The 27128-nt window shown below is 41.4% G+C and overlaps 1 protein-coding gene across 1 annotated transcript; it reads left to right on the top strand.

The window, feature by feature from the left end:
- Positions 1–8887: 8887 nt before the first annotated feature.
- On the top strand, positions 8888–12759 carry LOC132003232 (collagen alpha-1(I) chain-like). The gene is made up of 4 exons (XM_059378567.1): positions 8888–9495; positions 9904–9971; positions 10320–10399; positions 12683–12759. The coding sequence occupies exons 1-4, from the start codon at positions 8888–8890 to the stop codon at positions 12701–12703; spliced, it is 777 nt and encodes a 258-aa protein (XP_059234550.1). The 3' UTR covers positions 12704–12759.
- Positions 12760–27128: the final 14369 nt, after the last annotated feature.

The raw sequence follows: 27128 nt of genomic DNA, 5'->3' as shown, positions 1-27128 counted from the left end.
TCATATGTTTATTTAATTGACAGAGAGAGACAGCAAGAGAAGGAACACAAACAGAGGGAGTGGGAAAGGGAGAAGCAGGCTTCCCACCAAGCAGGGAGTCCAATGTGAGGGCTTATGATCCGGAATCATGACCTGAGGTGAAGCCAGACACCCTACAACTGAGCCACCCAGGTGCCCTAAGATTTTATTTTTTAATTTTTTTAAAGATTTAATTTATTTATTTGACAGACAGAGATCACAAGCAGGCAGAGAGACAGGCAGAGAGAGAAGGGGAAGCAGTCTCCCTGATGAGCAGAAAGCCAGAGGCGGGGCTAGATCCCAGGACCCTGGGATCACGACCTGAGTTGAAGTCAGATGCTTAACAACTGAGCCACCCAGGTACCCCATTAAGATCTTATTTTTTAAAGTAATCTCCATACCCAACGTGGGGCTCAAACTCACAACCCTAACAACAAGAGTCATATACTCTATTGACTGAGCCAAACAGGAGGCCCTAGTATTCATTTTAATATAAATGTTTGTGATTTTTTTTTTCCAGATTGTCAAGTAAGAGTAATCCCAGAAGGACCTACACTGCTCACCCCATGTTGGAGAGACACTTGGTGCCTTTGTAGTGCTTATGAGCCAGTTTGGAAAACAGAAAAGGGGGAGGTCCCAAGACAATCTCGTAAGGACTCCAACAGATGAACAGTAGTTAGATGTTTGTAAATCAAGTTAAAACATCTATTCTTGTTCCCAAAGTACTTACATGTAAACTTCATAATAAACTTGAACATTTCCTTAGGATATTCATTGTCACATCCAAAGATTAAGTTTATGGGCAGCTTAATGCTTATAAACAACAAAGAAATGCTCTCTTTTTATTCCATTATTATTATTATTATTATCATTGTTAGGTAAAGAGAAGAACCTAATTTCAGTGATAATGAGAGGTGAGACACCTGGAATCCCCTCCCCCTACCTTGTTCTGAGTCCTCTGCCCGCTTCTCCCACACAGAGTCCTGGGAGACTTCAAAGTCAAACAGAAGTGATAGACCCAGACTGCTCTTTGATGCCTAAGAACATCGGAGCCCTCAGTTTGATGTGAATGCAAAGCATCTGTACTTTTCAAACCTTTCATGTTATCTCACATTGCTAACAACAAAAGCTGAAAAGTTTGAGGTGACACACATTACACACATTAAAATATTTGGAACCAGGAACTTTTCATTTCTTTTTCTATTATATATAGCTTCTTTTACTTTGCAAACCACACTGGATAGTAAATTACTTCTGGCACGCAGCCTTGTCAGCTTGCCAAATTTCAACTGAAGCAAGTTTTTACAGCCGGGCTAATAAGCCCTGAAAATTAGGAGGTAAGTATAATGGAAATAATGACATAGTCTTTAACTGTAGGAGCGTAGAATGACAACGTGAGATTCTAATAGGTTCCACTTTTAAAAGTTTTTTTATTCTAATGAAGTCTTTTTAAAAAAATTTTAGGTTATTCTAGTTCAAAACACATGTAAATGGAAAGAGTTTCTTTTAATTGGTGAAAAGTATTTTTGTGGGCTTTTTCTTGTGGCTTAAGTTATTGCTTTTTGCAAATCTGAAAAAAGGAAAAACAAAAAGAAAACCAAGAATATGGTAGTTTGGGGATAGCAACCTATTATTAAAACAAACTGACATCCTGAAAAAACATGTTCTGAAATGATTGGCTTCCAGGATGGGGCTTGGCGATTGTGTATGAATACATTCCATCAAAGCCCGAGCTGATTAGGTACATCAACTTTGTTTCAGTTTGCCCTTAATCCAGATAGAAACCCAGTCCCTGCTGAAGTAACTTTCAGGTCTTTATCAAACAAAGCTTCAGAAACTTGAAAGTGATTACCGCATTTAATTTTTTTCGCAGAAAGAAACAGGAGGCATCAGGTATGTGATAAACAGCTGTTTCCCTAAATTCAATTCCTACATCCATTTTTATTCACAATTTTCAAGTTGATGAGGAAAAATTTTTCCCCTTCTCATTTTGTCCTCCAATTAGACCTGGACTGATTATCCTCAGCACCACATGGCTGCTCAGTCCCAAATTGTTTAAGCAAAGAAGAGGTTGAGAGAGAGAGAGAGAGAGAGTTTAACTATACTAAAATAAAATGGTCTTGCTCCAGAAATGCCAACTTTCTTATACTTCCCCACAATACCATACATGTTATTTTATACTTCTGTTAACACACACTATTCTCTTACATCTCAATGTCTTGTATCCTAGTATCCATTAAGTTCATGAAAAAAAAATTTTTTTTAGAAAGTAAGCCAGACCTTAACACCCCACCATCCCACCATCACCACAATTTGTGTACTTACATACATTTATATAAAGGGCCTGGTCTTTGAATCTTTTTCCCCTCTCTCACTAATTCTTTAGGTGATCTTATCTAGGCCCATAATGTTAAATGTCATCTTCAGTTCTGTCTAATAGAACATTCTGTAATGATGGAAATATTCTCTATCCTCACTGTCCAACACAGTAGCAATGAGCCCCATGTAGTTATTGAGTACTTGAAATGTGGCTAAAGCAACTGAGAAAGTGAATTTTAAAAAAAGATTGTATTTATTTGACAGAGAAATAGAGAGCACAAGTAGGAAGAACAATAGGCAGAGAGAGAGAGAGAAGCAGGCTACCCGCTGAGCAGAGAGCTCAATACAGGGCTCCATCCCAGGACCCTGGGATCATGACTTGAGCGAAGGAAGATGCTTAACCCACTGAGCCACCCAGGCACCCCTGAATTTTTTAAAGATTTTATTTATTTATTTGACACAGAGAGAGAGAGAGATCACAAGTAGGTGGAGAAGCAGGCCGGGGTGGGGGGGCGGGGGGTGGGAACTGGCTCCCCACTGAGCAGAGAGTCAGATGTGGGGCTCGATCTCAGGACCCTGAGATCATGACCTAAGCCAAAGGCAGAGGTTGAACCCACTTACTTAACCCAAGTAAGTGCTCATTACATATCTGTTGAATAAATGAATGAATATTTGTATAGTGGCACTACTTAATTTGTATGGTCTATGTCTTTATATGCCTACGCCTCATAATACCAGAGCCACCCAGGCGCCCCAGAAACTGAATTTTTATATAATTTAATCATATATTTAAATTGCCACATGGAACTAGTGACTGCCACATTGGAGAGCCAATTTTTTTTTAAAAGACTTTATTTATTTACTAGGGATGGAGAGAGAGAGAGTAAGCAGGGGGAGCAGCAGGCAGAGGGAGAAACAGGCTCCCCACGGAGCAGGGAGCCCGAAGCAGGACTCAATCCCAGGACCTCAAGGTCATGACTTGAGCCAAAAGCAGACGCTTAATTGACAGAGTCACCCAGGTGTCCCTGGACAGCCGACTTCATAACACCAATCCATAAACCTTTTAAAAATAAATAAATAAACACGGGCACCCGCATCAGGCTCTCTGCTCAGTGGAGAGTCTGCTCCTCCCTCACCCTCTGCCCCTACTTCCCCTCATGTTTTCTCGCACGCACGCTCTCTCTCAGATAAATGAATAATGTCATAAATAAATAAATAAATAAATAAATAACTGTCCCCTGAACTCCAGACTCATCCCAGTACATCCAACTGCCTACTTAATATCTCCACTTGGAGATCTTACATGCATTTCAAAATTAGTATGTCCAAAACCAAGCTGCTGATGCTCTTCCCTCCAAACCTGCTCTTACTACCAGCTTCATCATCTTGGTTAATGGCAATTCCTTTATTGTGGTTTCTCAGGCCAAGCCTGAGAGTTGTCCCTGACTCCACATTTTTTTTTAAAGATTTTATTTATTTATTTGACAGAGAGAGATTACAAGTAGGCAAAGAGGCAGTCAGAGAGCAAGCGAGGAGGAAGCAGGCTCCCTGCTGAGCAGAGAGCCCGACACGGGACTCGATCCCAGGACCTGAGATCATGACCTGAGCCGAAGGCAGCAGCTTAACCCACTGAGCCACCCAGGCGCCCCCCTGACTCCACATTTAATTTGTCAGCAATCCAGTCTGTTGTAGAAAATATAGCCAGACTATGTCTTCTCCCCATCATTGCTACTGCTATGATCTTAGTGCAAAACGCCATTGCTTTTCACCTGGATTTTGCTCTAGCCTCCAGATGGCCTCCCTTCGTCCACCCTGGCCTCTTGAGTCTATTCTGAACAGGAATCTATTCTTTTTTTTTTTTTTTTAAGATTTTATTTATTTATTTGACAGAGCTCACAAGCAGGCAGAGAGACAGGCAGAGAGAGAACAGGCTCCCCGCTGAGCAGAGAGCCTGAAGCGGGACTTGATCCCAGGACCCTGGGATCATGACCTGAGCTGAAGGCAGAGGCTTTAACCCACTGGGCCACTCAGGCGCCCCCAAGAATCTATTCTTAACAACAGCCAAAGTTAAATGTAAGTCAGACCATAAAATATAAGTCAGACCATATTCTGCTCAAAGGCCTGCAATAGCTTCTGGACTCAGAGTAAAAACTAAAATCTCTGTACTTGCCTACAAAGTACCATATGATCTGGTGCCCTGCCCTTGCCTTTCCTCTCTGGCCCTATTTCCCACTCCTTTCCACTTTTCTTCACTCCAGGTATATTAGCCTCCTTGTTATCCCCTCAAGGTGGCAATGCAGGGCCTTTGCACTGGCTGGAATTCTCTAGGCCTGGAATCTTCTTTCCCAGATAAATTCATGGCTCATTCCCCCACCTCCTTCAGATCTTTTCAAATGTCATTGTCTCAAAGACACCATTCATATTTTAAATTGCACTTCCTGGGGTGCCTGGGTGACTCAGTCAGTTGAGCATCTGACTCTTGATTTCGACTCCGGTCATGATCTTGGGGTCCTGGAATCTACGCCCCTGCCGGGCTTCACACTGAGTGTGGAGTCTGCTGGAGATTCTTTGTCTCTCTCTTCCTCTACCCCTCCTTCTGCTCACCTTCTCTCTAAATAAATAAATATATTATTTTTAAACTGCACTTCCTAACCTCAATGACTCTTATTCTATATGCTTTTTCCCCCTCTCTGTATCAATGATCACCATCTAAACTATAGTAGTGTTTATTATTTATCTCTCCTCACACATACACTGAGACATAAAATCATGGAGCTGAAATTGTTTGCTGCTCAATCTCCAGAGTTAGGCACGTAGTAAGTGCTCATTACATATCTGTTGAATAAATGAATGAATATTTGTATAGTGGCACTACTTAATTTGTATGGTCTATGACTTTATATGCCTACACTTCATAACACCGTGACTTCCATGAGAGAGAGAATTAGTAGCTTATTTATGTTTGAAGATCCTAGAATCTAGAATGGAAAACAACAGTTCCTCAAAAAACATTCACCAAAAAGAAACAACTCTACATTATGCATAACACCTGTTATAAAAGTCACTCACACTGTTTAATATGCCCAAAACCCTTCCTAAAGGAAACTGATATACCCACAGCTACTTTTTTCTTACAACCTGACCCTGGGCAATTTCCCATTACTCATCAGACCACAAGGAAGCTCCTGATTCGAGGACAACCCATCTGCGGACTGGCCAAACACCTGGCATGAAAAGAAGAACTGGGCTACCTTAAATCTCCCTCTTTGGACTCTGAATTAGAAAGAAAAAAAGAAATACTTGATGCAAACGTTGGAGTTAAAGACAAAGAGAATCCATGAGTCAGAGGTAGAAGCTTGAGGAACTTGGCAAGGCCAAGTTGTGAGGAAGCAGAAACTATGAGTAAGTAGAAACTAAGAAATATGGAAAAGGTACACGGAGTGAAGGGGGGGTGGGAGAAGAAGGAACACAGTACCCAGAAGACAATGCAGAGTCACTGAATTATATTAAGAGCACCTGGGAGGGACGAACTCATACAACTGAGGTCCCATTTTGAAATGTTTGATTACAGTTCTCTCAAAGCTCCTTCTTGCTCTCTGTGTCAACTTACAATAAGACCTAATCCCTTGAGGTGCCTTAAGGAATTGTCTCTGTTCTTTACAACCTTCTACCCTACTAGATCCCATACTCAGTTCCTCCAGTTGCCGTCCCGGGTAGAAGTGTGAGCGGATTGCTTTCTCATGTTTTCAACCAAATGATATTGACCCTTGAAGTTTTGAGCACTTATTAAGAAGTACAGGGGGAAAAATGTTCTCTTTGGAACCATTTGGTTTCCCTTAAAGTCATACTCCCTTGGCAAACTAGAATCAACTTAACAGTGTGAATGTACCTCGCTTTAAACAAATTTTAAATTCTCTGGATTTACAGCAATAGATTATTACCTGGCCACCTTTAACAGTCTTTTATTTATCAGTTTTATTACAAGAGTAATTTATTGTTAGAAATTCAAATCCCAGATTCTTTTTTTTTTTTTAAGATTTTATTTATTTATTTGACAGACAGAGATCACAAGTAGAGAGAGAGGTAGGCAGAGAGAGAGGAAGGGAAGCAGGCTCCCTGCTGAGCAGAGAGCCCAATGTGGGGCTCCATCCCAGGACTCTGGGATCATGACCTGAGCCAAAGGCAGAGGCTTTAACCCACTGAGCCACCCAGGCACCCTCAAATCCCAGATTCTTTTAAACAGTGAGGATTTATGGACCAAAAGAGAGCCACCAACCTAAAGCTCTCCCTTTACATTTTGGTGAATACCACTGGCTTCCGTAAACCCAAAGCATCTAAGGCAAAGGGCTTTCTGCTTCAAGGACTTGGTCACAATCTTTCTCTCTTTCCTTCTCCATTAGTAGCCCTCTCCTATGGGTCCACACAGCTGTTTACTACCACAGAGAAAGCCAGCATTTTCAAAATGCACCCGCTACTTTGTTCGAGGGGCAGTGGGGCATAACGGTTAAGACGATCAGCGTTATTCTGAGTACACTTTGGCAATTTCTACCAACATTTTAAACATATGTGTCTTAAGGCTCAGCATTTCCAATGTCTACAAATCCATCCTTACAGAAATACTAAGAAAAGCACACAAACGTACATCTAAGAAAGGTAACTGAAACACGATCTAGAATAGCAAAACACTGGAAAAATCCTAAATTGTCTATCAGGCATGTGGTTAAATAAATTATAGTACATCCATACATAGGTTTACTATGCAACTACTAAAGGAAATTAGTGTGTGTATGAAAAAACATGAATTACACATTATTAAATCAAAAATGGCAAGTTGCAAGACAGTGGTTATTGTATAATTCATTTTAAATGTGTGTTATGAGCAAAATAAAAGAAGTTTGGAGATTGCCCACCAAACCATTCACACATTCGTTACCTTTGAGAAGTAGAATGGGGAATTTATACCTTGGTATATTAGTAATATAACAAAGGCATATTATTTTTGTAATTTCTATTTAAATAAAATATTTTAACAGAAAAGAAAAAATGGAACTTCAGAATCAAATTCTGGTTCCAGTCCCAGCTCCATCAATTTTTTAGAGTTACTTGGGATATTAGAATGAAAATTTGCTTTATCTTAATTTCAGGCTGACCCTGCACAGCAATTGCTTGAAAAATCTCAGCTTTTGTTTATACATTATTGTTTTTAAATGCCAGAGAAGATTCTGCCTTAAGGGACTTGTGATCTGTTTTACATGTAAGGAACAGATTTTGCAAGGTGAAATGATTTCACTCCCTAACGTATCTGTTTGCTAATAAGATACCGGTAATAAATAGGGCATATTCTGTCTCTTTCGCAAATCCTGCTCCCTTTTCTCCCCATCTCTCCCCAAGCCTCCACAACCTGGGAGCTGTCCAGGTACAAATTAACATTTAAAAAGACTTCAAGTTGTTCACACAAGCTGCTCTATTATTGCTCTCTCCTTTACAGCCTTGGTCTGCTGAAAAACCCACACTGAAATTGGATCACATCCACTCCAGCCCCTCAGCACCCAGGTATTGTGGGCGAGAGGCCGCTTTTGGCTGCAAACTCCTTTATTCATTCTAAAATAACTTCGCTCATAAGGTTCATTGAACAACTAGTTTGTGCCTATCACAGGCTCTGACAAAGCACTTTTGCCCACCTTGTCACTAATCCTCATGGTAACTCTGTGTGTGTGAAGTTTCATTTAACAGAGTTCCCAAGGTAGAGTGACTTGCCCAGGATCACACAGCTAGTAGGCCTGTTAGGAAATCTAAGTTTTGGGGTTACTATGTCACTAACGATTCTTTCTCTAGTTAACTAGTTTCAAAAGAAAGAACAAAACAGTGCCCTAACAATGCAAAGAAAAACAGCGTTCTCCCACCCCACCGGTCCTCTCCCTCCTATTATAATTCTCCTCTGCAACCACATGGAACGTTTCCAGCTATGTCTCCTGGTCCACCGCCCTATATTTATAAAGGGATGAGTCCTGTGTTGCACAGACTTAACCATGGCATCACCAAAACACCACTCCACTGTCAACTCCGTCGGTGCCTTTATACTCTATGCACCGGGTCGCCCTCCTGCTCAGGTTGAAAACTCTGACTTCGCTCTCTCCCAGTCTCCAGGAGGAGCGCCTGGGAGACTAGCCTGGCCGGGGCTCAGAAGCCACCCTCCCTCACTGAGCCGGGCCTCGCATCTCCTCCCTTGGTCCACATCCTTCTCGGGCTGCGGGTCGGGCAGAGCGAGCATAGAGCGTTGGAGAGACTCAGGGTCCGGAAGCAAGGGTCGCAGTCCGGAGGCAAGGGCCCCGCGATCGCTCGAACGCGAGAATCCGGAGTCTAGGGGGTCCAACAGCCAGGGCTGGGGGACAAGGGTCGGGGAGCGAAGGCCGGGGTTGGGGCGAGGGCCCTCGGTGCTGGCAAGGGCTTGTGTCGGAGGGCGAGGGCCAGGTTCTGGGTTCGAGGGTCAGAGGTCAGAATCCGTGGCGAGGACCAGGAGGGAGGGGACGAAAGTCAGAGTTGGGGGTCAATGGGGGTCGGGGATGGGGGCGAGGGCCGAGGCGGGGTCTGGGATGAGGGGCGGGGTGCGAGGGCTGGGGTCAGGCGGGCAAAGGTCAGACCTGGGGTCGAGGGCCAGGGCCCGAGGCAGGGGTCGGGGGTGTCCGGGAGGAGCGGGGGTCCTGAGGCGAGGAGTGGGGTCCGGCGAGAACGCGGGTGCCGGTCCCGACTGCGGGATCGAGGGCCGGGGTCGCGGCGGCGGCTGAGGAGGGTGAGGGTTTTGGGTGGGGGGCGTCAGGCCGTCGGGATTCCGCAGAGCTCCGGGGACGCATCGCAGCCGCGGCCGCCGCGGCCCTTTGCAGCTTTGCGGCCGGCCCTCGACAGGGCGGCCGCACTCGCGAGCAGCGGGCGCCCACCTTCTCTCCGGCCTCGTCCCCGCGGCCACTCCGCGCCCAACTCGACAGCCTCTGCCCTACGGCGCAGTGGGCCTGTCGCGGCGACCGGTTCCCTGCGCAAGGCGGGACAGGTCGCCGGCGTCTCCGGCCTTCTGCGTAGGGCGGGCACCGCGGCTTCAGGCTTCCCGGCTCCGGCAGCTCCATCCCAGGGCCCCTGGAAGCACCTCCTGCCCCTTCAGCAAAGGTCGGGGGCGGGGTCCGCAGGCCCGCAGCCCTGTTGAAGTCCTTCATCAGGCGGAGGGGGTCCAAGGCTTGAGCAGTTTCGGAGGGAGATTTCCTTTGTTTATGGGGGTGAGGGGAGAGGGGGTAATGTCTGTTTCGACGAAGTGTGATGTACTTTCACTGCTCTTTGGCCAGCTGTGCCCTCTTCTGTACACACCTAGCTTCCTCCGTCCTCCCCAAACCGTCATCGCGAATGTGGGTTAAAGAGTTTTTAATTTACGTTAGTACGCATTGGAAAATATTTTTCACAGTGGGTCTGGGTAATAAACTGCGATTATATCTCCTTTCCCATCAGGCTTTATTTATTTTTTTTTTTTTTTTTGTCTTCTCCTTGCAGTTAATCATTGTCTCCATTCTTTGTTTTCTACAGATCTATCATCAATTTTTTCCCAACGGCCTACCCAAACTGTAAATTTCCATTCAACTCAATCTCGTCAGGTAATACGTCTGGTGGTTTGGTTTTGGGTTTTGTTTTGTTTTGTTTTGTTTTTTCCTTGCAACTATTCCTTCTATTCCAATCTTAAGTGTTGCTCACTAGGCCAACCGCACAGCTGTTGTTCTGGGATTTCCCTTCATCATCATCCTGGGAATTTTCCTTGCTTCATTTTGGGACTCCCTGTGTCCTTGGATTCCGTGTTTTGTTTTTCTCTGTTATTTTGGTACAGCACATCTACCAGTAGCTTCGTGAGAAAGGGTGTAAAGGAGGTAAATTTTTTTTTTTTTTGAGAAGTTACAAGTCTGAAATTATCATTATCTTTTTTTTTTTTTAACATTTATGTTTTTTAGTAGCTTCTGCACCCAACATGGAACTGGAACTCACAACCCCAAGATCGAGAGTCACATGCTGTTTGGACTCAGCCAGCCAGGTGCCCCTGAATATCTCTTTATTTGACCTCCTCTCTTGACTGATATGATCATTTGTTTGGGTATATTATTCTAAGTTGGAATTCATTTTTTCTCAGAACTGTGAGTTTTCTACCTTGCAATCTTACTTCTGAGGATTCTAATGAAATTCTTACATTCGTACATGACCCATATACCTATGTGTATTACCCTATTGTTATTACTACCTTTGGAAACTTTGATCATCTTCTATCTTTGATGTTTTGAAAATCCATAATGATATGCCTTGATATGCATATTTTCATTCATTGTGCTAGATACCCAAGGGCCCTTTTAATTTTGAAACTCTTGCCCTGGGGTGCCTGGGTGGCTCCGATGGCTAAGTATCTGCCTGTGGCTCAGGTCATGATCCCAGGTTCCTGGGATGGAGTCCAGCATCAGGCTCCTTTATCAGTGGGGAATCTGCTTCTCCCTGTCTCCCTGCCTCTTCCCCTACTTGTGCTCTCTCTGTCACTCTCTCTCTCTCAAATGAATAAACAAAAATTTAAAAAAGAAAGAAAGAAAGAGACTCTTGCCCTTCAGTTCTGGAAAATTTCATGCATCACTTTATTTTTCCTTTGTATTGCTCATGAGATCTCTCCCCTCTAACACACCTATATTCTGCCCCCATTCTATTCCCACCCATCTTCTCTGTTCTTACTTTCTCAAATTCCTATTATTTGCATATTGGAATCTGCAAATAATTCTAATCCTGTCATGCTTTTTCTTCCATTTCTTCTTTTTCTTTTTGTCTTGATGTCTACAAATTTCCTCAACTCTTATTTTCCAAACTTTTCATTTTCCATTTTGCATTTTGCCTTCTATGTAATGGTGTGCTAGTAAGTGTTTACCAACCAACTCTTCGAAGGGGAGAAAGAAGCCTTGCCTGGTGGTGTTTGCCCATTTCCATAGTATAAATATTTCCAACATGGCTAATTTCAAGCTACCAAATGACATCACTGACTGCAGATTTGGAAGAGATGCACAGTGTATTATTAGTATGCACAGTATATTATTAGTATGCACAGCATATTATTAGATGCACAGTATATTATTAGTATTAGATGTAATAGATAAATAACCTCGAACATAGATAACAATATATGTAGGAAAGTAATTTGGAAGTGATGAGTTTTGAGTATTACTTTTGTTTTTAATATATTTAGTTGTAGTTTTATATAGTCTAACTTTGAATAATGACTGTGTTTAACAAATGGCTTGCAAGAAAATTCAAAACCTGGTTCTTGCAAGCTGATATGAGCCAGTTCCTATAAACAATTGCTTCAAAATAAAAAATGACAGTCTTGGGGTGCCTGCATGGCTCAGTGGGTTAAGCCTCTGCCTCAGCTCAGGTCATGATCTCAGGGTCCTGGGATCAAGCCCCGCATCAGGTTCTCTGCTCAGCAGGGAGCCTGCTTTCCTTCCTCTCTTTCTACCTACCTCTCTGCCTACTTGTGATCTCTGTCAAATAAATAAATAAATACATCTTTAGAAAAAATCCAAAACATTCAGGATGTCATATGTCACTGTCATTCTTTAAAAAAAAAAAAAAAGACGGTCTCTAACATAATAAAATTAAAACAGTTCTGACCACCTTAGTCTCCTACGTGAAAATTTTATCGCTTCTTTGATTACTGAAACCCTCAATAGTCAAGCTTCAATTCACATCCCACCTTTCTTACTTGTCCATGGAACAAATATTTTTTTAAAGATCTTTATTTATTTATTTGAAAGAGACAGAGACAGAGATAGGGAGAAAGAACACAAGCGGAGAGGAGAAGAAGTGGGGCTCGATCCCAGGACCCTGGGATCATAATCTGAGCAAAAGGCAGACATTTAACTGATGGAGTCACACAGGCGCCCCCCCCTCCACACACACTGAACAAACATTGATCAGGCATCTGCTATAAGCAAGGTCTTAAGCAAGAAACTGAGGATACAAAGATAAATAATATACATTTCCTTTCTTTGAGATACTCCCAGGGTAAGAGGAGAAAAACTTAAATACATACTATTGAATGTGGTAAGTACAGTAAAAAACAGTATGCACAAGTACTATAGGAATACCTAGCAAATGACTAATTCAGCCTGGGGGATATGCCAAGGAAAAACTCAGCTTGTCTTTCCTTGTCTTTCAGGTCCTCTAGTGAGTTGGGATTTTTGTTTCATTAAACATTATATACTTTCTCATCACAAGCCCTAAAGGGAAAGTGTAGTTTTCATTTTGAAGACTGCTAATCTCTCTCTCCCTCTTTTTTTTATTTAAGGGACAGATGTACTCGGAATAAACTGCTTATTCAGAATTTTAGGCTGAACTAACAAAGGATTTCTTCAACCTATCAATGTATGGGAAACATAAGAATATTAAAGTATGTACTGCTAAGTTTCTGGAGTATTGACAAATATGAACAGAAGAAGTGCCATGGAAATAGTGTGAAAAATAAACAGAAGTGAGGCACCAGGGTGGCTCTGTCAGTTGAGCATCTGTCTTCAGCTCAGGTTATGATCCCAGGATCCTGGGATTGAGCCCTGTGTCAGACTCCATGCTCAGCAGGAACCTGCTTCTCCCTCTCCTCCCCACTCTTGCTCTCTCTTGCTATCTCTCTCTCAAATAAATAAATAAAATCTTATTAAATAAATAAATAAATAGAAGTATAAGAGTATATGGCAGTGGAAAAATATACTTGAAGCATGTAACTGAGGGGTGCCTGAGTGGCTCAGCCATTTGAGCATCTGCCTTCAGCTCAGGTCATGATTCCAGAGTCCTGGGATCGAGCCCCACATCGGGCTCCCTTCTTAGTGGGAGCCTTGTTCTCCCTCTCCCTCTCCCCCTCCCCCTTCTTGTGCTCTCTCTCTCTCTTTCTCAAATAAATAAAATCTATTTTTAAAAAGATTTTATTTATTTGATAGACAGAGATCACAAGTAGGCAGAGAATAGGCAGAGAGGGAGGGGGAAGCAGGCTCCCCGCCAAGAGAGCCCGATGCAGGGCTCGATCCCAGGACTCTGAAGGCAGAGACTTTAACCCACTGAGCCACCCAGGTGCCCCTCAAATAAAATCTTTTTAAAAAAGATGTAACTGAACTATTTCCCAGAAATATATATAGGAGATAAATATATAGAGATAGATAGATAGATATGATATGATATCATCGGATTGGTGATCATCAGAAGATCACAAAGATTTTTCTGACCCAAAATATTTTGGGCCGTGAACCCATTCCACAGTGAGGATAAAGGATCTAGTAGAATCTTTGAGTTATGTAGAGAAATAGGTCCAAAAATTTGAGGTGACTTTTCTAAGGCTACCTAGATGTTGGTTGAGCTAGGATTAGAGGACTTAGGTGTCCTGGCTCACACTTCAATGTGTCTTTTCATCAAAATACTTCAAGTATTTACCTAGGGGCAAGCTCTGATGTCAGCCAAGTACGAGAGAAATAACTTTATGTCCATGTGTTCATTCCTTTGTTGAGTAGTTCAACAAACATTTTTTGAGTGCCGATCCTACAATAGAGCCATAGAGATGCACAGATGAATTACACATTAGCTAATAGGGTAGACAGGCACATATGCACTGTGGGTAATTTATACTATCAGGGAATATTGGGGGCTATTTTCATGCCCGAAATGACATCTGAGTTAAAGTGATGAATGTGTACAATTTTGACGAGGGAATGGAGGAGGGCATTTCAAGCATATTAAGAAGGTGTAGAAACAAATGTTCACGGAATAATGCTGAACCCAGACTGACAGTGTGGCCAGGAAGAGAGAGAAGTGAGATAAGAGGGTAGGAAGGACTCTGATTTGCAAGGCCTTTACCTGAGGAATTAAGGGTGTTGATTAACTTTGCAAAACACTCTAATGGTAGTTTGAGACAGGAATCGGTAGCTTAGGCATTCCAGAAAGTCTTCAAGATTCATGGCCTTCTACACTACTTGTTTTATGCTATACCTCCCTCTGAAATACTTCTGAATTCACAGAATCAGGAAACATTTAGCCCGGAATAAAACAAGTTCCCCAGCTCTGTTTGGGAGTTTTTTTGGTGAACTCATTCTCTCTGTTCATGTTATATTCTGTTACTCCTCCTTTTGCTCAGACACATCAGTAAAATTTTAAGATTTCTAAGCAATGAAAAGTAGTTTCTAATGAGAAAAAAAGGAACTCTGCTTTAATCAAGCATATAAGCAACATAATTACAATCATGAGAATATAGTTGACAATAATCATTTTCCAGGGGCCCTTAAAGTGAGAAACCTGAAACATGCCCCTTATGGTAAGGACTCATGTTTAAGTAAAAAGGAAGTTCTCAGTCTAGAGAGTGAACTCTGCCAATGAGGAGGAGGCATCACCCTTAAGTAGACCTTCAACTCATTTTTTACCCCCATTTCCTCTTCCTTACCAGCAATTGTTAGGAAGGGCCAGGAACAGGGCTGTGTAAGCTTTAACTTGAGAATTTGGTGGTCAGGGGCACCTGGGTGGCTCGGTTAAAGCCTCTGTCTTCAGCCCAGGTGGTGATCCCAGAGTCCTGGGATGGAGCCCTGCATTGGGCTTTCTGCTCAGCAGGGAGTCTGCTCCCCACCCCTCACCCCCTCCGGCCTGCCTCTCTGCCTACTTGTGATCTCTGTCAAATAAATAAATAAAATCTTTAAAAAAAAAAAGAATTTGGTTGTCATATATTTCCTCCCTGACATTTCAAGGCTCCTGAGAAAATGAAATTCGTTCTTTCTCACTAAAATATGGTGATGCTTGTTAAACGCATTTGTAATTATATTAACAACACCAACTGGGGCCCCTTGGAATAAGTGCCCAGGAAAGAGAGAGTGAAAAAAATAGGACTCTTCTCATTAAAAACAAAGAAACAAAAAAGGATTAGGGTCAGAGACACCAGTATGAACTCATGTTTAGCTTAAGAGAGATAGATATAGGGCGCCTGGGTGGCTCAGTGGGTTAAGCCGCTGCCTTCGGCTTGGGTCATGATCTCAGGGTCCTGGGATCGAGTCCCGCATTGGGCTCTCTGCTCAGCAGGGAGTCTGCTTCCTCCTCTCTGCCTACTTGTGATCTCTCTCTGTCAAATAAATAAATAAAATCTTAAAAAAAAAAGAGAGAGATAGATATAGATACAGAAGTAATTATAGATTTGTATGCATGTATGTGTTATTGTACATACACACAGATATTTCCTAGCTCTTTCCACTGAGAGGGCCTAGAAACGATAACACTCCAAAGGCAATGAGCACACTTAGCATCACATTTTGGTTTCTATATCATATTATCATAGTAAAAGGAACCAGGGCTCCTTGGAGAAATGGTTGATCTAGAACTGGGGTAGGGCATATACAAGATGAGACTGGTACTTTTCATAATACAAGAAAATAAGGAATTGCTAAAAGAAAATTAAAAACCCACAATGATGGAGCCATGTCAAAGGGACAGAGGAACCAACTAAAAGATCTCCCAGTGGCCAAAGAAGGAACAATTTGAACAACAAAATAAATAGCGTAGTATCAGATATAGCCCCAAGTATCAAATAAATATCCAAGAATCCATACTGATACAAATACATGATTGAATAAATACAGAAATGAGGGAAAAGAGAAAAATCTCATCTACGAAAGAGTCAGAAAAAATTTACATTAGATAGTCCCCAATTAAGAAGGTAGAGCTTACTCCACCACCACAATCACTCTCATCATACGAATGTGGGCTGCCCCTGAAAACTTTCTTCGAGAACAATAAGGAGAGAGAAAGTAACTTTATGATGGAGGAAACTGTCAAATACTAAGCTGGCCTAGTGATAAGGCTAATATCATTCATGGCAATCACGTTGATAAGCTGTGCCCTGGATATAATGTGAGGAGAATGGTACTTTGCATCCGTGATCTTCCTCCCCAGAATCAATAACCCCCTCTATTAGGAAAACATCAGACAAACCCAAATTGAGGAACATTCTTACACGATACCTGACCAGCACCATTTGAAACTGTCAAGGTCATCAAAAATAAGGCAAGTCTGAGAAACTGTCAAAAGTCACAGACCAGGGGAGAATATAGACTAATATTCATGTGATATCCTGGATGATGGAGAGACATAGGTAGATATAACAGTGAACTTTTACCCAACAGAAAAAATGCATACTATTTAAACATCAATGAAATATTTAAAATAATTGACCATTTTAGACCCTGAAAATTCTCGAAAACAGAAATTATACAGGCCTTTTTATCCTTACTACAGTACAACACAGGATTGATAGAGATTGGTTGAAGAAATTATGGAACTTTAAAAAAAAACAAAGAAAAGTTCAAACAGCTCTATTTTTTGATGCATATATCTGTTGGTAACACAGAATCTTCATATCTTTTTGTACTCTTCATATTTTTCAGATATTTTTGTCTTGATTTGTGAAAGAGGATTTTTAGATTCTTACATAATAAGTGCAATATAAACCTTCCTTTTTCTTTCCCGTTCTAAATATTGTCCAGCTCACCTCACTGGGCACTCCTTGACATCATTAAACATGTTTTGAGCTGAATTTGTTTCTGTTCCATTGGAGAAGAGATAATGCTATTTGCCTTTTGTTTATTCGTCATTCAGGAACCAAAATTGGTGCCCAAACTATATAATTTTTTTAAGAATTTTATTTATTTGTCGAAGAGAGGAAGAGAGACAGAGAGAGCACAAGTAGAGGAAGCGGGAGGCAAAGGGAGAAGAAGGCTCCCCGCTGAGCAAGGAGCCAGATGCAGGCCTAGGTCCCAGGACCCTGGGATTATGACCTGAGCCAATGGCAGCGACTTAATCGATTGAGCCACCCAGGCATCCCCAGTTATATAATTTTATAGAAAAGGAACATTAGTATAAATTTAACTTTGGTACAGCACAATGAAATTTCTGTTACTTTCTTGGAATTGCAGAACTGTAATAACTTTAACAATAAGCCAAATCATTGTTTCTTGATTTTTTTCTCAACGTCTAATTTGATTCTGTCTGTCTGTATGTCTGTCTGTCTGTCTGTATGTTTGTATGTATTTGAGTAGGCTCCAACCATGGGGGCAGACTTAAAGGCTTAAACAAGATACTATCTAAGTTTCCTCTAGCTATAAATGTGTCTCCATATATCAGATATGGGGTTTGAACTCATAACCCTGAGATCAAGACCTGAGCTGAAATCAAGAGTTGGTTGCTCAACTAGCTAAGCCACCAAGGTGCTCCTAATTTTTTAAAAATTATTAATCCCTTGCCCCTGAAATTCATGTCTATGTCTCTAGAAGGATGTTTCTTAAGAATACTATCTACCGGGGCGCCTGGGTGGCTTGGTGGTTAAAGCCTCTGCCTGCGGCTTGGGTCAGGGTCCGGCAGTCCCGCGGTCCTGGGATCGAGCCTCACGTTGGGCTCTCTGCTCAGCAGGGAGCCTGCCTCCTCCTCTTCTCTCTCTGCCTTGTGATCTGTCTGTCAAATAAATAAATAAATAAAAGAATACTGTCTACCCAAATATCCACTAATAATTTGTTTTCAGCGATTATAGTGTAAAAACAATAGATGACTTTGTTTTTGCTTGCCAAAAATAAAATTACAATGTTGAATATGATTTTCTAAATTACCCTTAACTTCCAGGGATTCTGATATGGTCAAAAATCACTGATCCAAATAAATCAAACCTTCATTTAAATTTGAGAAGACTGAGACAAGAGAAGTTAAATAACTTCCTCAAATTCACTGTGAATTAATGATTAAGTCAACTTTTTTTTTAAGGATCTTATTTATTTATATGACTGACAGAGATCACAAGTAGGCAGAGAGGCAGGTAGAGAGAGAAGGGGAAGTAGGCTCCCTGCTGAGCAGAGAGCCTGATGTGGCTGATCCCAGGACCTGGAGACCATGACCCCAGCTGAAGGCAGAGGCCTAACCCACTGAGCTACCCAGCCTCCCCCAATAAAACTCTTGATTTATCATACAATATAACATTCTTTCTCCTAAGTTTGTGGCAAAGTGGAATTTGAGGGAAAAAATAGATTTAAAAATAGAAATGGAGCCAGAAGTGTTTCTCTCCTATTAAGAGAACTCTCTTCAAAGAAAACTCTCTCTCTGAAGAAAGTCCAACCAAATAAAAATTCCTTGGCCTCTGTGTGTTAATTTGATCTTGATTCACTGAAAGTTACTTTAAAAACTTAATTTAACTTGATATAAAGTAGAAGTCCTACTCCTCCAATCGTTCTTACTCTTTATAGTGCCTCTGTGATAGAAAATGGTTACAGAATTCTGAGTTCTAATGTTGAATGCTTTTGTAATCTCAGGGACTTTTTCCAGGCACATACAGTACAAACTATCCTAGTAACAACATATAAGTCCTTGTCCTTCTATCAAAAACAGCTGCTAAATCATTCTACAATCTCTTCAATACATCTCTTACTCAGCTCAGTCATGAAGGTGGGCTCAGTCATGAAGGTGGCAACTTTCTAAAACTCGTCACACAAGTTGCTATAATTTTCCATGTGAAAAATTATGTTCAAGTGCTAAGAAGTGCAGGCAATATGGAATGACAATGCTTTTCAATGGACTCACAGCAAATTTCAAATTGCTACAGGGTCCAGGGAGAGATCTTCCTACAGATTAAAATTAAAGGATAGGAAGCCATGAGGACAATTTAAAAAATAGTAGTTTGGGGCGCCTGGGTGGCTCAGTGGGTTAAGCTTCTGCCTTGGGCTCAGGTCATGATCTCAGGGTCCTGGGATCAAGTTCCCCATCAGGCTCTCTGCTTGGCAGGGAGCCTGCTTCCCCCCCTCTCTCTGCCTGCCTCTCTGTCTACTTGTGATCTCTGTCTGTCAAATAAACAAATAAAATCTTTAAAAAAAAAAAAAAGTCTTTTGACCAGAAATAACAGCAACATTTCTCCAGGAACTATTTCCACTGAATAGTGTGTAAGCGGAAATAAAATCCTGAGTAGAGTAAGGTGGGAGAAGGTATTTTTTTGTTTGAAGTACCTGAAACATCTCAAAGAACACTTAGTTTCTGTTTCTGTTTTGCTTTTTGAGATTTTATTTACTTGTTTGACAGAGAAAACTCAGCGACAGAGAAAACACAAGCAGGGTAGAGAGAGAAGGAGAAGACTTCCCTAGCAGGGAGCATGATGCAGGCCTCAATTCCAAGATCCCCGGGATCATGGCCACCCAGGCGCCCCAGAACACTGAACCTCTAAGCTAGGACACAACTCTTCCGCAAACAGATTGTCTCTCAACATAATACCTCTGGCACAGTCTTGGCGAGTGAGATTCTGGGATTCTGTTTCTTCCAGTGTATGAAGAGGCTTAAACTAGATACTACCTAAATTTCCTCTAGCTATACATGTGTCTCCATATATCAAATTAATTTCTAAATAATAATTGCTAAATATATCCTTCAAACAAAAATCACATCATGGAAATAACGGTCTTCTTCTTCCTTTTTTTTTTTTAAATTTTATTTATGTATTTCCGAGAGAGAAAGAGAGAAAACAAGCAGGGGAGAGAGGCAAAGGGGGAGGGAGAAGTATCCCAGAACTCTGATATCGTGACCTGAGCTGAAGGTCTGACTGAGCCGCCCAGGTGCCCCCAACAAGGGTATTTCTAATAAATGCTAGCTAAAAAATAAAGGTCCCTCTCATCTCTGAAGTTATTCTGATTAACAGTAGTAATTAGTAATAATGAAATGAAGATGAATTTATACTTTAAATGAAAATGCAGACTATAGTAGTTTTATGGAAGTGCTTATAATACCTAATTATACAGACATGATTTATGGAGGACATGAACATAGTAATGTTCTTTTTTTCCTCAGAAAATTTTTAAAAACACATTTATTTTGGAAACAATAAGCTTACACACAGGTTGAGGTAACAACAGCAAGACTAATTTTTTATTTTTTTCCTGGGCAGAGCATACATAAGATACACACAGATTGATTTTTTTTCCATCTGTATTTCATTACTGTGAAATGAAGTGATCCTCGTAATTCTTATAATAGGTTTGTTTTAATGCTGTTAATTTTTGAGGGGAGTATAGCCCAGAATATATTATTAGCACCACTTTAACTCACTGTTTCTCTTTACCAGACTTGGAAAGGCAGCATAGTGCAATGTGGTGTTTTTTAAAAACAAAATTTTTTTTTTTAGCAACTATAACCATTATTTTCAAACAAATTATAAAACAGATAAAAGCAGAGTAGCTGACTGGGAGTGAGCCCACCATACTGCAGCCTTGCCTTTTCCCAGGGGTAGCTTCTTGAAGCTCTGGGGCTTTTGAGATGACAGCCTGGATACCTCTGTTGTACTGGAAAACACATGGGGGTTTGAGTCCCCTGGAACCACGTTCAAATCTCAGCTGACCCCCTTACAAGCTATGGGATGATGAGTTAATCTCTTAGATTCAGTTACACATGTGTGAGGTCAAAGATAGCAACTAACATTATTGCTTATGATTGTTGTAAGGATAGGATGCTCAATAAATATGTTTGCTTCTGCTTTTGTTTGCAATTAAACATAAAACGACTTATCCCACAGTTTAAAAAAATATGGGCATAATAGCTCTCTCCAGGTGTAGGCCTCCCAAAATTCAGGTTTAGATATTTCCAGTTTGTCTCAGGTGGATTTCCCTCCCTCAGGTTATTAGTGTCAAGTTTCTTCTTGTCCCAGGGGTTCTAACTATGGCCTACTACCATCCTTATTATATCTAGTTAACTCCAGATAAACACACACATACAAATCAGAGGTTTGTTACAAAAACTCTATAGTACACAGTGAACATTCCATGGTTCTCATGTTTTTCTTTTCTAGATAAAGGAAACAAAAATTAACTTTTGACTTTAAATTTCAAATAGAACTGTTGAAATTATCCCTTTACTGTAGCTTTCATTAGGAAGCTTACTAATCCATTTGCAGCAACATAAATGGAACTAGAGTGTGTTATGCTAAGAAATATAAATCAAAGGGCACCTGGGTGGCTCAGTGGGTTAAGGCCTCTGCCTTGGGCTCAGGTCATGATTCCAGGGTCCTGGGACGTTGGGCTTTCTGCTCAGCAGGGAACCTGCTTCTCTTCCTTTCTCTCTCTGCCTGCCTTTCTGCCTACTTGTGATCTCTGTCTGTCAAATAAATAAATAAAATCTTAAAGATAAGATTTTATTTATTTATTTGTCAGAGAGAGAGAGAGTGAGCGAGCACAGGCAGAGTGGCAGGCAGAGACAGAGAGAAGCAGGCTCCCTGCAGAGCAAGGAGCCCGAATGTGGGCTAGATCCCAGGATGCTGGGATCATGACCTGAGCCGAAGGCAGCCGCCCAACCAACTGAGCCACTCAGGCGTCCCAATAAATAAAATCTTAAAAAAAAAGAAAAAGAAAAAGAAAAAGAAATAGGGCACCTGGGTGGCTCAGTGGGTTAAGCCTCTGCCTTCGGCTCAGGTCATGATCTCAGGGTCCTGGGATCTAGCTCCAAGTGGGGTTACCTGCCTAGTGGGGAGTCTGCTTCTCCCCTTCCCTCAGCCTCTCCCCCCACCCATTGTACTCTCTCTCTTTCAAATGAATAAATAAAATCTTTAAAAATAAATAAATGGGGGCGCCTGGGTGGCTCAGTCATTAAGCATCTGCCTTCGGCTCAGGTCATGATCCTAGGGTCTTGGGATCAAGCCCCGCATCAGGTTCCCTGTTCCACAGGAAGCCTGCTTCTCCCTCTCCCACTCCCCTGCTTGTGTTCCCTCCCGCTGTGTCTCTCTCTCTCAAATAAATAAATAAATAAATAAATAAATAAAATTACTCTCAAAGAGAGAAAAAAAGGAAGGTTATTGCTGTTTTTTAAAAGATTTGTTTATTTGACAGAGAGAGAGAGATCACAAGTAGGCAGAGAGGCAGGCAGAGAGAGAAGGAAGCAGGCTCTCCACAGAGCAGAGAGCCTGATGCAGGGCTCAATCCCAGGACCCTGAGATCATGACCTGAGCCGAAGGCAGAGGCTTTAACCCACTGAGCCACCCAGGCACCCTGGTTATTGCTATTTTTACTGGGGAGGTCATTCTTTTATTAAAGTCAAATTTGTCATATTTCCCAAAAAACTTTTCAAAAAGATTTTATCTATTTGCGAGAGAGAGAGAGCACAAACACAGGGAGCGGCAGTTGGAGAAGAAAGCTCTGCACTGAGCAGGGAACCTTTGTGGGGCTTGATCCCAAGGACCCTGGGATCATCCCCTGAAGCGAAGGCAGACACTTAGCATCAGCTGAGTCACCCAGGTGCCCTTTTCTCTAAGAACTTATCAACAAATGTAACTTTTTAGTTTCCTAGAGATTTATGCATATTTTTTCTGATATAGCATTTATTGGCTTATTTTAATAGTCTCAGGACTCAATCTTAAGGTGATGGGGTGGACAGAAGGTAGACACTGTACAACTTAAAAAGGAAAACTGAGGGCACTTGGGTGGCTCAGTGGGTTAAAGCCTCTGCCTTCGGCTCAGGTCATGATCTCAGGGTCCTGGAATCAAGTCTCGCTTAGGGCTCTCTGTTCGGTGGGGAGCCTGCTTCCTCCTCTCTCTCTTCCTGCCTCTCTGCCTACTTGTGATCTCCCTCTGTCAAATAAATAAATAAACTCTTTTTTTAAAAAAAGGAAAGCTGATATTTAGATTATTTTTCAGCAAATGCATTCAGTACTGATGATTATCTCAGCAGATCAGAGGTAATATTTACTGATCTTTCTTGACCTAGAAATGACACGTGCAGTATCTTATATCTCTAAAACTCTAGTTTCATGGCATGATGGTCAAGAGTGAGGGCTCTGGAGACAGGCTGTCTAGGTTAGAATACCAGCTCCATTACTTATCTTGGGCAAATTATTTAACAAATCTTGGCACTGTTTCCTCAGTTTTAAGTTTTAAAGTTTTTAAAAAACTTTAAAGTTTTAAAAAAAACTTAAAATAGCGCCTGACACACAGTAAACACTCAATCATTATTACTGTTATTTGTATAACAATATAAATTTTGCACTGTCTATCCTATTCATCCAAACTCATTGGATAAGCCCCTATTCAATGCCAGGCACAGAGACATCTGAGTTATTAAGACAAATCGCCCAACATCCCTGCACTCAAGATCTTAGAGCAAAATAGAAAGAAAAAGATTTGGTGCTAGAACACAGGGTTTGAGGTGCCTGGGTAGCTCAGCCGGTTAAGTGCCTGTCTTCTGTTCAGGTCATGATCCCCGGGTCCTGGGATGGAGCCCTGCATTGGGCTCCCTGCTCAGTGGGAAGTCTGCTTTTTCCCTTCCCACTGCCTCTCCCCAGCCCCCCAATGCTCCAGCTAGTGTTCTCTCTCTTACTTGCTCTCTCTAAATTAAATAAATCTTAAAACAACAACAACAACACCACCACCACCACAGGGTTAACTTGAATCAGATTCAAGGAGTCTCTAACAGAAATTAGTATTTCCTTCAACTACTAATGTTAGTGATTTCACTAACATGTTAGCAGTGCCTGTGGCTTTGTTTCCAGGAGAAATTACAAATATTTCCATATCGAATTACAGTTCTTGCAGGTATCTCAAAATATTATTTGTCCTCATCATTACTCTGAATAATGATAGTTATTAGATTGGATCTGCTGCTAGATTTTATTTAGTACCTTTAAAAAGAAGGACCTACAGGGTTACCTGGCTGGCTCAGTCAGTGGAGGATGCAATTCTTGATCTCAGGGTTGTGGGTTAGAGGCCCACATTGGTCATAATGCTTAATTAAAAGAAAAAAAAAAAGAAGCACCTACATCACAACTTAATTTTTTACTATTTTGGTTTGTTTGTAATTGATTTTCTTCATAATCTGATAGATATTTATGCATTTTTTTAAAGACTTTATTTGACAGAGAGAGACACAGCAAGAGAAGGAACACAAGCACAGGGAGTGGGAGAGGGAGAAGCAGGTCTCCCGCAAAGCAGGGAGCCTGATGCGTGGCTCCATCCCATTACTCTGGGATCATGACCCGAGCTGAAGGCAGACACTTAACAACTGAGCCACTCAGACGCCCTTATTTATGTATTTTTTTTCATTTGACAGAAAGATCACAGGTAGGCAGAGAGGCAGGCAGAGAGAGGGGGAAGCAGGCTCCCTGCTGAGCAGAGAGCCCAATGCGGGGCTTGATCCCAGGACCCTAAGATCATGACCTGAGCTGAAGGCAGAGGCTTAACCCACTGAGCCACCCAGGTGCCCCTATTTATGCATTTTTTAAGGATTTTATTTATATTGGAGAGAGGGTGCGCACATTTGAGCAGTTGGGGAGGAGCAGAAGTAGAGGGAGAAGCAGATTCCCCACTGAGCAGGGACACCCTCCACCACCACCTGGGTCTTGATCCCAGGACCCTAAGATCATGACCTGAGCTGAAGGCAGATGCTTAACTCCCTGAGCCACCCAGTCACCCCATCTTTGTACATTTTTAAAAGAAGAGGTCTGTCCATAGGTTTCAACAGACTGCCAAAGGGGTCCATGGCATTAGAAAGGTTAAAAATCCCAGCACAAAAGTCTGTGTAAGGAAGATTGGGGGCCCTAATGAAAAAATGCACAATAGGGAAGAGTACAAAATGATCCTGTTTTGTAAGAGAAGCTAGGTGCCCTTGATTTTAAAAACCAACTTAAAAAAAAAGTCAACTTTTGAGGTACTAAGAATAACTTTCTTCTGATTGCAAAGGTGCATAGGAATTGCATTTTAAAAAGCTGTGTTCGTCACAGCCCTGCTACTACATGAACATGTAATTTCTCTGAGCCTATTTCCTCATCTGGAAAATGAAAATAATGCCAGCTTCATATGATCATTATGAAAAAGCAAGATAATGTATATAAAGGCATATTGATAATTATAAAGGTTAAAACAGTTGCTATTCTTCTTTCCTTGTCCACAAATCTAATGTTATACTAGGTTATATATATATATATATATATATATATATATATATACACACACATATATATATATATATATATATATATATATATATAGTCTATCATATCTCATATATATGTATAAAGGACAATGGGGCCTTTGCTTTTTTAGGAGTTCACAGCTCAATTGTGGATATGTCCTGAAGGCTAAAACACACGAAACCTGGAAAGCAATTCAAATTCCATATGAAGTAGGAAACTAAACACACATATGTCATTGATGGTGAATTGGCATGACAAGTTTAAAAAACAAACGTCACCCCACACTTAAGAAATAACAACACAAAATAAATTAGCTGTCCACAGAAACAACCAACTGGGTGATGACCTCTGGAGCAAAAAGGTAACTCATCAATTAACTCTACCTTGTCCCAGGTAATATGGTATTTTTAGTGTTCTACATACATTCAGGACAAAGAATACAAAAAGAGAGAACTGGTTACTATGCCTCTTCCACAGCATGGTTGGCTTGGATCCTCATGACCAGTACTGGTTAACTACTGTCTGTTAAAACCAGGCCCATGCCAAGGCCAAGAACACTAACAAGGAGTTCTCATGGGAAAGACGCTTTAAAACATCCTGACTTCCTTAGCTCTACTTCTCTGTTCTTCAAAGACGGATGATAACCTGTGACTTCCTTTTTTTTTGGATTGTACCTGTTCCCCACACTCCCTGGCAAAGAGAAAACCCTATATAAATGAGGAATCATTTGCTGATTATATTTACTGTTAATATAATAGCCTTCTGGTCTATAACTTGGTATTTTGTGACTTATATAATGCGATTCAAAACACTTTTTTTTTTTTTTTGGAAGTAGAGAGTAGCAGAGAGTACAGAATAGTAGAACAAATAAGAGCATTCTGAACTTTTTATCTGACTGAAAATATAGGCTATACTTAAAAATCAGCAACAGGTATACCTTATTTCAGATGTGTTCCTAAAATGCCAAATTTTATATTAAACGCATCATGTGTAGAGTTCACTTTCTTAAGTAGCTAATGCTTTGATTAAAACCAGTACTTCAGGGGCGCCTGGGTGGCTCAGTGGGTTAAAGCCTCTGCCCTTGGATCAGGATTCTGGGATGGAGCCCCAAGCTCCTTTCCCGCGTTAGGAGCCTGCTTCGCGGCGCCCCCCCCCCCCACACTTGTGATCTCTGTCTGTCAAATAAATAGAATTTTAAAACAAAACAAAACAAAATAAAAGCGGTACTTCAGATGTCTGAATAACTGTTCCAAAGACACCAGTTTTGGAAACAGCTTGAATAACCATTCCAAAGACACTTGTTTTGTAAACAGTGTTTGCAGTTAACTTCTATAAAGGTCCCAAAGTAGACATTTGAAAAATGTTATTGGAAGTTATGAAACGGTTCTGTGTTTGCAGACTGGGACTTTGGAAGATAATGTTTCCTTTTAATGGAATATAAGATCACAGTATTTGAATTGGCTAGAACATCTCAGAGATCACCTTGTCCAACCTGAAATTCAAATCTTTTGAGTATTAGCTCAACTCCAAACCTGTCTGTAGGAGGGGACTAAATTGGGCCTCTGCATCTGTCTTTTTAAGCAGGACGGGCAAAACAACGGATTCCCCCTCAAGTTTTTCAGCGCAAGATGAATAGGTTCTCGAGGTTATACGTACTTTTAAGAAATCAGTTTACCCCTCCGACCACTCCTATGGTGCCCGGCGGGCTGAAGTGGGGTGGAGGGGGGGAGTTGGGGGGGGGCGGGGAGGGGGGAGTTCAAGTATCTAAGTCTTGCTTCCAGCAGTCGGTAAGCCACGACTTTCT

This window comes from Mustela nigripes, chromosome 16 (assembly GCF_022355385.1).
Source record: "Mustela nigripes isolate SB6536 chromosome 16, MUSNIG.SB6536, whole genome shotgun sequence".
Taxonomy (NCBI): domain Eukaryota; kingdom Metazoa; phylum Chordata; class Mammalia; order Carnivora; family Mustelidae; genus Mustela; species Mustela nigripes.
Note: the sequence above shows the minus strand (reverse complement) of the source record. Positions and strands in the feature narration are given on the sequence as shown.

Excerpts from the sequence above, each read along its gene's own strand:
- LOC132003232 (XM_059378567.1), top strand. The coding sequence starts at position 8,888 with ATGGGGGTCGGGGATGGGGGCGAGGGCCGAGGCGGGGTCTGGGATGAG. Across the intron at positions 9,972-10,319 it reads ATTCAACTCAATCTCGTCAG|TAGCTTCTGCACCCAACATG; the intron begins GTAATACGTCTG and ends TATGTTTTTTAG. Across the intron at positions 10,400-12,682 it reads GTTTGGACTCAGCCAGCCAG|GGACAGATGTACTCGGAATA; the intron begins GTGCCCCTGAAT and ends TTTTTATTTAAG.